The 15,578-nt window shown below is 38.2% G+C and overlaps 1 protein-coding gene across 7 annotated transcripts in view; it reads left to right on the top strand.

The window, feature by feature from the left end:
• Nucleotides 1-15,578, top strand: part of TPK1 (thiamin pyrophosphokinase 1) — a 308,617-nt gene that overhangs the window by 196,659 nt on the left and 96,380 nt on the right. For all 7 annotated transcript variants that reach the window (XM_075083749.1, XM_075083751.1, XM_075083753.1 and 4 more), the window contains one exon: nt 2,100-2,246. In XM_075083749.1, coding sequence (XP_074939850.1) covers nt 2,100-2,246 — 147 coding nt within the window. The remainder of the gene's footprint in view (nt 1-2,099; nt 2,247-15,578) is intronic.

The raw sequence follows: 15,578 nt of genomic DNA, 5'->3' as shown, positions 1-15,578 counted from the left end.
TGAATATAGAGTAGGACTTCGGGATCACTTCTGTCATACTTTAAAATACAGAAATTGTTATGTTTTTCTTCAACTTGCAGTACTCTGACAATCTCTATCACAAAAAGATGCAGTCAGTGAGCACTTCATTTTTTCAGATAGGCCCTGTAGTTCACGATAAGTACACGTGTGTGAATAACAGAGCAGGATTTGTCTGACATGCTGACAGTTTTACAAGAGAAAGACGACACATTCAGAATGTTATTGCATCTTTTTAATTACAAGTCAGAGGGAACTCTGTGTTTCCTTCGTTCTTACCTTTTGATCTGTAGAAAATGTCAAAGCCAAAACAAACAAGTTCATGAATGGTGAGACATATATAACAAGAAACTACACAGTAGTTGCTCAGCTTTTTGAAGACTGGGCTGGGCTAATATTTAAGCTTCAGTCCCATTGCTCACAAGAAAAGCAACGTATATGTGGATCACTGATCCCTAACTTCACCTGTGGTTCTAGGTTAATGTAGCATATTTTCCCTATGGTCTCCATTGGGGTGGGGGTCATTTTTACTGCTAGTTGACTGGTAGGGAACTGTTGTGGGTGGGTGTTTTCAGTAATATTATTTTCAGATAGCTGACCCATCTTTTTTAATCACAGTCATCATCAGTCAAACAGAAGTAGTTTGTTTCTACACTGGAATCAACAGAATGGAAAATGTATTGTGGCTTAGCCATAAGCTTAGCCTTTAGCTTTTGCTGTTTTGCCCCCTGTTTAAGGGTAGGTTCTCCTACCATTCATATTCTATTGCTTGTATAATAGGTCTGTGTGACCTGTAATCTGCACAGAAAATACATGTTCTCTGCAGTAGAAGACAGTCTCTTCTCGTTTCACTGTTTGTTATTACTCTGACTTCTCAAGTATTTTCGTGATGGTGATGAGAAACATGGTATTATCCTTCACCAGAAAGAAAAGAGCTTAATTTTCATGCAAACCAATATTCAAAGGAATCGTAAAGCCCTAGCCCTGGTAATGAAAATAGAAACTGATGCTATTAATACATCATTCCAGATACACGGAGCACCGTTATGTGGCTCCTGGGTTGAGTAAAACTTCATGTAATCACAGTGGCCGTAGACTTGAGCCCTATAAACTTGGAAACTTCACCAGATGGCCATTGTTGAGACAGCTTCTAAAGACTCTATTGCTGCAGTGTGTTAGGGCTCTAGATATGACTTACTCAGTGATAGCTTTTTAAAATACAATTACTGAACACAACTGATCCACATTATGGAAGTAATAATAATAATAACTTTGCACTCAGTGACCTTTTTATCTGAGGACCCAAAAGCTCTTAACCAAGGCTTTTAAATACTCCCTTCCTACTTATAGGAAATAAAGTGTTCAGAGGCTTGATGGAGTGTGAGAGAATTGAGCAACAGCAGTCCAACTCCATGGCCTATTGCAAGCAGTCAAGTGGTGCTCTTCAGGTCTGGGACTGGGACAGGGGAGGGGTCCTGTTCCTGTCCTGGCCCTCACCATATGGGAGATGATGTGCTGGTTGCTTGGGGTGGAACCTCCTACTTCAATAGACTTTTAATCTTGAGTGGGATTGCTTGTACGTTAAAACGCTGTGTGGCAAGAACAAGAACGACATACAATGGCCCTAACTTGAAATTTCCTTTATTCGCTCTATAAGTGGTGAGGATAATAATACTGAAATGATGTTAAGATCTGGGGATGAAATATGCTAAGGCTCAGATATACCACACTTAGCTGAGGGGCTTAGATGTGGAGTGATACATCTTAGGCTCTATATATTCAGGGCAGACAGATAAGTACCTGCAAAGACTGGCTTGTATTTTAGGGAGAACAGTTATGTCCTTTTTAAAAGTACCACATGTTGGCCATGAATTTACTGAGCTTTAATAGTCAGCCTCAAAAATCACATAATGGTATTTATCGGTAATGGGAGTAAATAACTGTATTTGACATTTGCTTTTGTATAGTCAGTAGTTATTTTTTCTTTATTTTTTCACCACAGTGATTTTATTGTTGATTTTCAGGGTCTAGAGATCATGCCTGAAAGTTTTCTTGGTGTCTGCTTTTGTCTTATCTTTTAGATTGATGTGATTGTGACTTTGGGCGGACTTGGAGGACGCTTTGACCAAATAATGGCATCAGTGGAAACGCTTTTTCATGCAACAAATATCACTCCTTTTCCAGTGATAGTCATCCAGGAGTGCTCACTGATTTACCTGCTTCAACCTGTAAGTGTTGTGAAGAGTTACTTTATAATAAAACTGACCTTCCGTGCACCCTGACCCTGTCTTGCACCACTAAATGCTTGTTTTCTTAATTATATTCTGTAGGATTAGAGCCTAAATATAAAATATATTGCAGGGAAGTGGACAGCAAATGATACGCTCTGCATTCCTGCCTTGGAAAAGATTGTGTTTAATTTGTTCAGATAGATTTATTTAAAAGGGGAGGAACATAGAAATCCAAAGCTATGAAAACTGAATTTGAGTAAATGGAGGATTTTGGTTATAAATAAAAAAAATGTTAAAACTTTTACATTAGATTCCAGTAAGTTTAAATTTAGCACACATTCCTTTTGCATGTTGAGTAGCAATAAGGATGTCTGCAGTAAGAGAAAAAAAAGAAAGATATAAGAGTAAGATATGAGGGAGTTCCTGACAAACATGTCAGGCAGAGCTCTTATGTGGTCTGAGTGGTATAGTTCGTTATGATGGAAATCCAGATAGCATCAACGAGGGAATTTATTTAAGATGCATTATTTTTGTGGGTTTTCAGATCTGTTATTCCATTTATTGATTCGTAAAACAACACACACAAAAGATCTTGCTGGGCTTCTGCTTCTAAGATTTAAATTAACAGCAAATCTGAGCATCAAAGAGTCTTCTCTAAGAGTGATTCATTTATTTGTTTGGAAAAATCTTTTCCTGATGTTAGGGTTTCTAGAAGCTTAGCTAACTTTCCTATTTTATCTTGGAAAGCTTATTTCGTTAAAATAAATAACATTCACAGATAAATTTGACAAAACCCTGCACCACACATGCTTCATTGTAATTTGAGAAAAGCATTAATAAGGTTCTATGAGATTATAGATTTAAATCCACAGGGGCAGATGATGTATTAACAACTTTGAAGCACTGTGTCTGCAGGAAAGATAGAAGGCACAGGAGCTCATTTGCCAGTATGATGAGGAATGACTGTGATCAGTAGTTGCACAGCTAAATGGATAGAGGTAGCAGAGTGAGGGGGAAAGAGGGCTAAAGGATAACTGTGGTTAAAATCTGAAAGTGAGGAGTAACTTGCTTCTAATTGACCTGTGGGTGCAGTACTTCATTGACCACTGCAAGTTAATTTTAGGATATTTTTAAGAACATAGTGAAAAGCTGAAATAAGATGGAGAAGTCCCAATTTAGCTTACAAAACACCTATTTGGACTGGAAAGACTTTTAATTCTTTTCATTCATCTTTTCCATAACTGGCATTAAAATTCCATGCCTAAGGTTGCTCTTAGAAAAGTCTTCAATGAATAATTAAACTCTTTGCTACTTGAATAAAAAATCATAATCTGTGCATTTAAATAGAAATGAGATGCCGCTAATTGTTTGAGTTTGCTGGAAACATCTTTATGTTCTGTTCCTAATAATGCTGTACGAGAAGCATATAATACTTTTTTGTTGGTAGAGAGTGTTCCACAGGATATTTTTTTTCCCTGCGATTCCTGGCTGTCACTTTGCATTGCCAGTAACTGACTTCTGTAACTTCAGGCTGTTTCTAGCATTCAGAAATAAAGGGCAGATATAGGGGGCAAGCTGTTTAAACAATCTTAATGCTAACTTTGATACAAAATTGCTTTTCATTGTTGGTTTAAACTTGTCACTGCCAGCATCTTCAGTCAACTGTCATGGTACCTCCAGATAATAATATTAATCCTGCATAGTTCAGATAAAAGTCAGGTGAGTAGTTTATACACAGAAAGAAATGAGGATCTTAAACTTGGAAGTACTCTTTTTTTATACAGAGTTCAGCGTGATATTTTTCTCTTGTAAACAGCCAGAATAATGGCATTCTCTCTTCTTTCCCCTGTCCCCTTTGTAATTTAAAATCAAGGTATGTAGGAGTTGAACACAGCAGGAGACCCACTGACTTTTTGAAATGCAAGTCTGGAAATTGTGCAACAAATGAAGCAAGGTTTTGAGATTCAAATACTAATGCAAATGATAAAGTGAAAAGCATCATGCTTTTTTCTGTGAAATGTAGATCTGAAACCTTTCTCTCTTGGGGAGGAAGAATCTGACCTTTATTGGATTCTTTGAATAAAATATATGAGCAAAATGTAACCATATCTTTGCTTCTAAATAACATTAGCCTTCTGCTCACTATAGTGGGGAGACTAGTATTGGTTCCCTCTCATGTGTACCTAGGCAGAGTCTAAAATATTTGGATAGAGCACAGAAACTAGTAATCCTATAAACAGCTCTAGGAAGGATAAGAAGGGGAATAAAAAGTCAAGACGCTGAATATTTAGTTAGTTACACAGAAACTAAGAGGACTGTGTGAGTAGATATCTAAGTACACCATAAAATCTATTAAGTAATTGCTTTGAAAGAGAGTTATTTCACATTTTTACGATGTTGATATAGAGGGGTTCAGCAGAAGAAATATATCAGTGTTTAACACGCTTGTAAAGGTCCACAGTGTTGTAGGAAACAGGTTTATAGACTTGCTAAAAGTCTCAGGGTGATAGAGGAAGACAGCAAGGAAAATGCCCGATCTGGAATCCACTGAAGACTACCAAGCAAGTAAAACCAGGAAAACAAAGCCTTTTTTCATCAGCCAATAAAATTATTCAAGTACTGAATGTAAGGGTAATTGGCATGTTGCGTACTGAGGCCTCACTTGGGAAATAGATGGACAAACAGTGCAAGTTTTTTTAAATATATTGGGAAAAATGTTCTGGCAAGGAAAGTAAAGAAAACTACAAGGAAGTAAACTCATATTGTTTTCTGACCTGTAAGGAGCAACTGTGCTGAGAGGTGGAAAAGAAAAAAAAGATGGGAAGAATTACTCCCCATAAATGTCTGTCTCTGTGGACTCTATGGAGAAATTAGGTAGTAGGCTGAGCTCTAGGTATACACTGTAGATATCTAAATTTAGATAAATTAATTCCAGTATAGGTCAAATTCCTAAACAAGTATTTAAGAAAAGAAAGCAGGTATGAAATGAGGTGCACCTGTGAAAGGGCCCAAGCAGTGAGGGCATAGTCTGTAACAACAGAAGTTGTAAGCTGACAGTGAAATATTTTCTCTCATCTGAATGGGAAAGGAAAATTCAGACAAACAGCCTTTTGCTCAATCTTCATTAAAGCAAAATATTCCTTTGAGCAGATAACCAAAACAGTTAATGTCGGTGCCAAAGTCCAAAGACTTTAAATTGCTTCAGAGAAAAAGCAAATAAGAAATTGAGCTGCCTTTGATTTTTGCCAACTCCAAGGGTTGTTCAGTTTTGTGCACCGTGCAACACTAATTAGGACAGGAGTCAGAAATAGGGAGACTGTGTAAAAATTCCAGGAGGTGATGCTTGCTCTGAAGCATTTTCTAATGTGATGATTGGAATTTTAAAAATAAAAAAGAAGAAAAAAAAAAAAAAAAAGAAAGAAAATGTATCTCTGTACTGAATAGCCATCATATTTCTTTCTGAAGTGGGGGGAGGGAGGAAAGCCTGAATTCTTAATAAGGAGTAATCACTCTTTATAAGCAGGATATTTTATGCAACAGTCCATACATTTTACGGTTGGAATTTTGGTAATATCAATTACCATTAGAATATAGCCTGGCTGAAGAGCATTAGGCCCTTAGAGTCGTGTTTATCATGCTAGCCATGCTCAGTATGAATGGCTTAAGGTTTCACATACATACTTTCTCATTTTCTGGTAGTGTGCTTCTCAGGAGTACAGAAACATTAGCTTCTGTACACTGAGCATAAATTATCTTTTATCTGTGAGTTTTATGGCAGTTTGTAATACAAGGTAATAGGATTTATGACCAAGAAATGAGAAGATGTCCAAGAGTTAATGAGGCCTGTCTTTTACATTATACTGAGCAGTTCAGTGTTCCCCATGCAGGATTCCAGCCCTGGGATGTAGGGGAGAAGAATTGCTACCTATACATGAAAATGTGTTACAGCAGCATATTTTTGTCAGTTAGCTAACTCTTTTGAAAAAGTGTGTTAATACTTCAGTAATCCTTTTTCTTGCACACAGCTTTTCTTGTGAGTGCATGCCTGCCTTCCCTGTGAGAAATGATGAATAATTTAACATCACAGATAGCAGTCCAGCAGCTAAATATGACCAATAAGAATCAGGAGTCCCATCCCTTATTCTTGGCTCTTTACTGCCTTTTCATTGAAGAGAAGTAAATTGTATAGGTTTTTTATCTCGGTCTCCTCATTTGTAAATTGGATAAAGCCCACATCCTTCTCTGAATGGCTACTGTGACGCTCATTTAGTTTTTTATAAAACACCATTACATTCTCAGTTCTGCACCGAGGTGGAACATAGTATTATGGTAATAGTAGCAACAGTATTAATAAGGCCCTTAATTAACATAAATACTGCCATACAGTAGGCTGTGCAGCTGATTTGTTAGTGTGATCCCGAGCACAGTTTCAGTGTGAGCCAGCTATCTTTTTTGCAGACAGTGCCTGGGCAGTTTGGCATTAGCACAGCCCAGTAACTGCTTACTAAGCTTTTGGAGGGGACCACCTTGTCTTGGGGACAAGAGAGAACAGCATATGCATATTTGCAGTGCTGTGTCAGCTGGCTTGAGGTCCAGAGACTACTGCATGAACTGTTTTACAGATGCAGGTGCAGTGACTAGGCACGGAGATCTGCTCCTAGATGAGGACTGTACAATAGATATAAGTGAGGGAAGGTACAAGACTGGAAAATTGACTGGAGTTTGTTGCTGCAATTTTCTATGTCGATGTTATTTGGGTTGCTATGTGTCCATGCTTGTAGAGTAAAGTTTAATGGGAAGTTAAGGGTATATACCTTCAACTTCTGAGTTTTCTTCTGGCAGCCAACTCCCTGAATTTTGCAGGAACTTCAAGAATGATTTTCAGTTCTGTACCACCTCATATGTGTAAGAAGCAGATCTGACCTGCACTGGCACTCAGAGGAGAAAATCCTTAGTGAGCGTACCTCTTCTGGGGGGTAACTTTGTAATTTGGAAATTTGGGGATAACCTTTAATGTCTTCATTTCCTGTATTGTTAATACATTTTGTGGATTGATTCAGTTGCAAAAAGGTCCCAGTTGCCAAGGAAGGGGTTTAAACATATATTTAATATTTAAACAAAATATTTAAATGTATATTTAGCACTTAGAATATTGATTGTCCTGAAATGCTGTCTTTCCTGTTTGGTATCTGCTCTCAAAGAGCACTGTTGTAACTTAATCTAGTTGACAAAGCAGTGAGTCTCTGCCTCGAGCTCCTTGTAGGTCACTTGAATGTCTATGGACTTGAGTGTCTATGGAATTCACAAATATACAGCTTCTTGTTCTTTGATAAATACGTCTTTTTGTGACTTCTTTTATGAGAAAGCTGGCTGTTCAGCTGAATAGAAACACTGCCAGTGTCAAAAATATTAGCAGTGGAAAAGTCTTACCCAAGCCTTTCTCTGGGACCCCTGATCCTTCACAGAAACTCTTGCAGAAAGGGGTTTTGGCTTCCAAACCTTCAATAGCATGTTTAAATGGCTTCTCAGAAAAAAAGTTGCTGTGTTGGTGGTTTAGCTGCCTCAGTTTTCATCTTTGGCAAGAAACTTTGAGGATTTGTTACAGCTCAACTCCTGTTCTTAAAATAAGACTGTTAGAGTTAGAGCCTATGTTTTTCTTCTTCCCTAGGAAAATCCAGCTCAGCTAATGATCATTCAGTCATTCTTATAACATGTTTTTGTAGTGGGCCTGTGTAAATGGGACCTTCAGAAGGCTCCAGGTCCAAGTCACTCAGGTTTATTTCATGGTAATTTATGGCTACGAAGTGGTGTTGCTTCGTTTTTACCATGGAATTTCTGTGCTTTAGTGGGTATCAGTGATCAAAATTTAATTCATTTTTATCAATCATGTCTTGACCTGCAAAAAAAAGTACTTTCTATCTTGCTTCTCACTGCTACAAAAGGAAAAGATTGGTGGGATTTTCTCTTAACAGCTAAATTCTTTATAACTTAGTTCTATTCCAGCATAAGCAAATGTGTAGAATGAAATATGCAAAGCTTATATAGTATCTTAGAAATAATAATTGGCTTTTGAAACACTCATATCCTTTCAAGCAATTTAATTAGCGTCAGATAAAAGTGCAATCTGCGTCAACTTAATGAAATATTTGGAATTATGTGGCTTTTTCAGGGATTTTTTTTTTCGAGGATGACATCTAATAGTTATGGATTACTTCTGCAAAATATTTTTGTATAAGTATCATCCTACAGCCTTTGCTTAGACAAACAGATTACAACAAATTCATGTCAATTTGTTAGCTTGCAGGTAACCACTTCAAAAAAAATACTTATCTTTCAGAGAGGAAAGGAAAATACCAAGCCATCATTGCCAAGTGAAAAAGAATAGTTTTTACTAAATTACATTTTCATCTTCTCGTAATTCTTAAGAAACAAGTAATACTCTATAGCAGGATATATAGACATCACACAGATGTTTTAAAATTCGCATCTTAATGGTTGTCTGCAAGTGAAGATGGTGTAAGGAGTCTAATTGGTTTACTTATGTATTTCTAAATTCTGGAGTCATCCAGTCTGATTCTGAATCAATATCTGAAATTTGGTAAGTTTCACTGGTTCTGCTCTCAAAATTTTTTGGTTTTTGTCCAGATTTTTAATTAGTTACTACAGCACCTGATGTATAATCATCTAGGAGAATTCTGACCCTAAAGAAAGCTCTTCCAGTGAGGTTGCTGCTCTCTGTTGTTGCCCCTAGCTGTTGTAATATGATCTTGTTAATATTGTAATATCTATTTTGCTGCTTTATGGAAACCACAAGAAGTTTTCTGTTACAAAAATTATTTTCTTAGAGCTGGTTTTTTTTCCGAAACCTGTCAATTACTTGTGTTTCCTTTGGAGTCTAAAACCTTCTTCTCATCCCCACCTTTAACAAACTTCTTTCTGTAGTGCTCTAATACTTTGGGTTTTTCTGTGCAATATAGTATTAATAACTTACTATTCCGTAAAACAGTTCGTCTGCTGCACAAGTTGCCTGCTTTATATTAAATGATCAGCAGCAAAACATACGACATTTGTCTTCGTCATTTGCTTATTGGTAGGAGCTGATGCTCAGTGGGAAGCTGGTAAAACTTTCTCTTGTTTTGGTGGTAGCAGTAAGCTGAGGAAGAACACAGCAGTATTTTCACATGCTCTGTGTTCCTTTAATCTTTCTTCTGTAACTAAACAGGACAAAGCTGGAGTGTTCATGCATGAGTGTGTTCATTCTAGTTTTGTTTGGGTTTTTTTCCAGGTAGTATTTTGATCCTATATGGGGATTTTGTAGCAAGCTAAAGAATTCCCAAGTTTTTTGTGAATAGATTTTTGACCACCCCACCCCCCAAAAAAAGCATTTTCAAAGAACATTAATATGGATTCTAAATTTTATCAACACAGTTAAATACATTGCACATAATTTAATAAGCTTTCTACAAGGTGCCATATTTTTCTACTTTGTAAAAGAAAAATTATTCAAATGCTTGTCTGTATGAAGGTCTCATAGACTGGTACTTTACAGATTGATTTCGTAGTATTTTTATGATTATTGCTGTGGTTTAAATTATTTATCTACCATCTGATGCTAGAGGGATTACTAGAGGGAGTAATACAATGTTTTGAATTTCAAGGGTAACCATTAGACGTAAAGGACTAAGGGGACTTAGGGGAATAATTATGAATACTTTCTGTGACTTGCCTGATCAGGGGCCACTCCCCTTACTAATTAATCATCATACAGCAAGACCTTACTTTCTCTTTCTAATTTTGTTTCGTCTCCTTTCCTCTTTTTTCCCCCCCTCTGGATTTTTCTTGGATATCATCAACTGTCTTTTCTTCGCACACCATGATATCTTAATTTTTTAGTTTATTTTGTAAAAAATATTCTTGCTTTAACTTAAGCAGCCACTGCTGCCGTGAAGATCTTTCCCAGGATTCATCTCCCAGCAGTTACAGTTCTGTGCTATGAAGCACTAATTCACCAATGCCCTTTTGTTCTTCTGGCTTCATCTATTGCTCTTGGGTCTCGCAGTATTTCCTCTTGATTCTGCAGTTGTATCAATGACCAAAGTGGCCTCATCTGTGTAGTGTTGGAAACTATTGGGTTGATGTCTACTGCAGCATGCCTATGCATCACCCTTAAATTATTGCTGAATTATAACTTTTTGTTCAGCTTTATTGTGTTAGACCAAATTTCTCAAGTCCTAGAATTCTGTGCTACCCCTAAGTGACACTGTCTCTCTGAAAGCATCTTACTGCCTTGCTTGAGATTAATTTCACCAAACTTTTGTAGTAAGAGCTTTCCTCTTCAAGTGTTAAACAGATTTCAGTGATAGTTTGGGGGTATGGGGTTTTTTCACTCCCTCCCTGGCCTTACAGAAAGTTCTGTAGGGAAACTAACAGGTATCAGAAGGCTGTAATCTGTGACACAGCCTCCTCTGGAAAGAAAATGAATGTCTGGAAAACATTTTATTGCGTGCAATTAAAAATATAGCAGGGAAAATCAATATTATTGTTCCTAGACTGAATGTAAATGACAGTAGAAATTGAAGTGATAGTAGATGATAAATTATTATCTACTACAAAACCAAAAAAAAAAATCAGAATGCTGAATACTTAATGGTTGACCAAGCCTTATAGATTCTTTTAGAGGAAAACTTAAAAATGGTCCTTTCTGCTCACATCTGAGTACTGGCAGTAGTTGAAGTGGCAGAAGGCGAGCATCTGTATTCTGGCCTCAGTTTCATTTGAAAATATGTTACCATCTTAAATTCAATCCCTTTATGGAATTGCTTAGGCTTTTACAGTCCCTTGCAGTATCACTGTTAATTATCTGCCAGGGCAGTGGTGTCAACTGTGTGGATTTTCTGTTTACACTTATTGTTAAAAAAGGATCAGTGCAGAAGAATTATAATAGTAATACCTGAGGTTGTAGGAAAAAATGCCGTACTACCCTGATAAACAAGGGCAAGTCTGTTGCACTTGTCTAGCAAGACAGCTATAACAGACACTGTGTAGCTGGTGTCACAAGGAGTGCTTTGGCTTTTAGGATCATGGGTTCCTCTGAGGAATGAGAATGGCTAACGAGAGACAGGATCCATTTGACAAAGCAAGTAAAGAACATCTTTGTTAACAGGATGGCCAACCTGATGAGAAAGGTTTTAAACTGGGCTATATTGGAGGATGGTAATGACAGTTTATAGTTAAGTGAGGGAGTAGCTGTTAGGGGTGGTAAGTTCAAGGGGCAGAGAGGAATGGAGTGAGAGGGCCCTCAGGAAAGATAAAACAAGTCAAAAGAGAACCCATCTCAGGTGCCTATACACAAATGCATGCAGCCTAGGAAACAAACAGGAGGAGTTAGAGCTCCATGTATGGACACAGAACTATGAAATCATTGGAATAGCTGAGAACTGGTGGGGTAGCTCATATGGCTAGAGATCTGTGATAGGGAGATGGCAGCTCTTTGGGAAACACAGGCAAGGAAGAGGAGGAGAGTGGTGGCCCTTTTGAGGGATGAGCAGTTCACATTAGAAGGGGTCCTGTGAGAGGCAGCTCTGAATGTCAAAGCAGCAGGTTCAGTGGAGAGTCACCAAGACAGTTGGGTGCTGGAGCACTTGCCTGATGAGAAGAGGCTGAAGATACTGGGCTTCTTCAGCCTGGAGAACAGAAGGCTTTGGGGAGTCCTAATGGCAATCTTCCATAATCTGTGAGGAGGTTATCAAGAAGACAAAGCCACGCTTATTCCTGAGGTGCACAGCAGAAGAATGAGAGAGTGATGCTAATTTGAAACAGGAGATTCTGGGCAACTAAAAAGAAAAATTTCTGCTGTGAGGATAATTACATACAGGAATAGATTGCCCAGAGAATCTCCGGCCCTAGCAGTGTTCAAAACCCAAGTGGAAGGCTGTGTTCAATGGCCTCCCAAGACCCCTTCCTACCTAAATGATTCTGGGACACTTGCAGAGACATGGGTAGATCAAACATGGGCATTAGAGCCATGGTACAAGTATCAGATGAGAAGAATCTGGAATCTCCTGATACAGAAGACTATGTGGCCATGTTCAGAAATAGAGATCAGAGGGTCAGAACTACTGTTCATGTTTTTATTACCTTACAAGGGAAGATTTGTTTTAGTCTCTTGTGTAATCTCTCAGAAAAAGTGCTGAAAGGAGAAATGATTGCTGTTTCTAAATGCACTGAAGGAGTAAATGCCGGTCTGTTTAAGCTCAAGGCCAATGTTAGAACAAGAGTAAATTCCTTTAAACCAGTGATGGATAAATTTCCATTGGAAATTAGAAAAAAAGTCCCTAATCATTGGTCTGATGAGATCCTGCAACAGATTTCTAAAAGGGGATTGTAGGGAGGAGGGGGAAAATTAGAAACAGAGCTTACTGTGTTGATTTTTTATTCCCAACTGTATTCCCAAAAAAAGTGAATGTAAAACTTTCAAAAGTTGCCAACATGTGACCTTATGTAGGCATCGTGTTTGCAGTTGTCCTTCGTTTCCTGCTTTTTAAACTTGAGGCCTGGCAATTGCTTTAGTCATTATAAACCATGAGTCACATGAGCCATGGTGGTCTGTGGGCAGCCATTCAGTAGTGTCAGTTTGCAAACAATTAGCATTAGTTTCAGCCCCAGCCATGGAGTCTGTTTCACAATTTCACATTTTATTTACTATATCTGAAAATCTAGGTATTGCTTTTGTGTATGCCATAAAAAATCACAGATATGCAAAGGTGGTTTAGCAATCGGGGAAGTTCTACTAGTTGAAAGCGTGTACCTTTTGGTTAGTAATGTTACAAGTACAGAATAAATTTAAGCATATGGCAAAGCAGATTAATGAAATCAAAGCATGTGCTTAAGCACTTCATTGAATTGTGGTCTGCAGATCCAGAGTGTAATTCCAAGTTAAGATGTTTCTGCATTTTCCCATCCACATGACAGCCATTGATGCTTCACAGGGAGTATCTGCATTTCTGTGGCATCAGCATCTGTTTCTGAATGGTTAATTTTCATTAAAAGTTCCCATCCGTTGTTAATTGAATTATGGCCTTCATTTCAGCAATGTCAGGCACCTGAGGGAGAAGAAGGAGCTACACCCAGAGGGGAATCCTTTTATTCTGATCAAAGAATAAATTATCAGATTGACTAATAATTAGCTTGCAGAATTCTCTACTAGCAACCACAGTGTTGTCAATGAAATGTGCCCTTTTGTTATGAGTCTGAGGTCTTCCTACCTCACAGCAACTTAAAGATTTTTAGAGATATGCATCTAAAAGCTGCATTGCAGCAGGTGTCTCTCCTTAGGCTCTTAATAATGAGGTCACCTTGTTCAGCCCTTTCTTAGCTATCGTGATTTTTGGGGGCAGGGAAAAGAGGAAGCCACTCTGGTAAAAAAAAAAAAAAAAAAAAAAAAAAAAAAGGTATAGTTTTCTCTTCTTTGTAACCACAGCAGTTTTTCCTCAACTAGCGGAGGCACTTCAGAGTGAAGTGAGAGCAACTGAAGATCTGGAATTAATCTCCTGTGACAATGATGCCACAGGCAGAGAGTGTCATTAGCTGTAAGCTTGGTGAATTTCTTTAAGGAGGAGCTGTCTGTCTGCTTTATGTTAGAGGAACCTGGGAACTAGGAATAAAATTGATAAAGCATTCACTGTTCCCAGGGTATCCGCTGGAACTTCAAAGCAATTAAGAGCACCAAGGGAGGACTCAGTAGGTCTCTGAGGGGCCAGTAGGTCTCTGTGTGAAGTTGCAGATCCTCCTGTCTATTCAGAATTGCATGGGAGTTGGTTCCATGTGTTGTAGGTGTGCAAGGTACCTCATGTAGCCTTAACCCTCCCAGGCTCACTGGTTCTTGAAATCCTGTGGGGAATGTGGAGAGTCTGGTATAGTCCCATTTTGTGAGATGAATGGCCCCAGGCAGAACTCTTGAGCAACAGCCTGAGTTATCATAAATAAATCCAGCTGCTCCATTGTGCCAGATGATGATGTATGCCACAAATGAAGGTGTACTTCAGGACCTGTGCAGCTAAAGGAAGTATCTCACCATCTCTTCTACACATATTTTACCAATTTTCTGTGAGCTCAATAATATCTACTGAATTAATAATGCCATTCAGCCTGTGTCACTTCTTGGTCTTTCATGTCTCTAACTTATGGATCTTCTTCCTTACCTGTTCACAGGCAATGAGTGATACTGCAGAAGTATCAGGGCAACACTGAATCTCTGTTATAATTTATTAAGAGTAATGCCCTTTATGAAAGTCAATCTTTTTTTTTCCTCTTTTGTACTTAAACCTAGTTCCAGAGTACTGTACTAAATGTGTTCTGTGTCTCCAGAGGTATTGTGAAGCTGTTGATTTAGAAAACAGGTTTTCCAACAATAGTCTAGGAAGTTTTTAGTCCTTCCAGTATGGAGGCACATTGAACTGTCAAACATATCCCTAGAAAACTCTAAGGAGATAAAATACTTCAGTGTTCTTTTTTTTCCTTCTTCCAAGTCACCTGGGAAAGTGAATCAGTTTTTGCTATTTAGTGTAGTCTGTTGAAAGGCAGTAAATGGTCAAAAATAACTGTCAACACTATGGTGAGCTGACTGACATTCCTAATACAATTAAAATGTGCAGCTGAGATGTTCATCCTCCTAATTTATGCTCTTTTGTGGCAAGGACAGCAATGTTCACAAGAATCAGCCTGAGCCATGGTCTTCAGGTAATGAACTGAATGTAATTGCTCATTTCTGCAGCACTTGGAAACCCATGCATAATGATGTTCACATCTCTCATCTTGAAAGACAGTAGGAGCTCATGTTTCTGAGACAGGCTGAGACAACCCCTGCAGTTTAGTGAGACTGACACCCTGTTGGTGTCTCCTCCTGGAAGCCCAGAGGCTCTCCTGCTGAGAGCCTGCATCTGGTTGCTCCCATGCAAACTTCCAGCTGGGGGAGTGAGAACAAGATCTTCTTACCTTGAAATTTGGCAGTGTTTCTCCATGGGACTCTGGAAATGCAGGGTGATATTAAGGCCAATGTTTTATAATTGGATGCCTTTTCCTTTCTGAGGGATAAAAATCTGATGGTGAGTCAGCTAGAGCTTACCTGAAGATGCTTCCTCTTTACTGATTGTTTTGATATTTCCTACTTTATAGTCATCTTGAAGAGGGGGAAATGGTGGTGAAATAAATCTGAAAATAAGCCTAGTATTTAGACATGCTTGATGCTGGTCTGTACAGTTTTATGCTAGAGTGTGGTACTGCAGTAACATGATACCTTTCCTTCGGATTAAATATCTTAAATCAGATTAT

The sequence above is a fragment of the Phalacrocorax aristotelis genome, chromosome 2 (genome assembly GCF_949628215.1).
Source record: "Phalacrocorax aristotelis chromosome 2, bGulAri2.1, whole genome shotgun sequence".
In the NCBI taxonomy this organism is placed as follows: Eukaryota; Metazoa; Chordata; class Aves; order Suliformes; family Phalacrocoracidae; genus Phalacrocorax; species Phalacrocorax aristotelis.
Note: the sequence above shows the minus strand (reverse complement) of the source record. Positions and strands in the feature narration are given on the sequence as shown.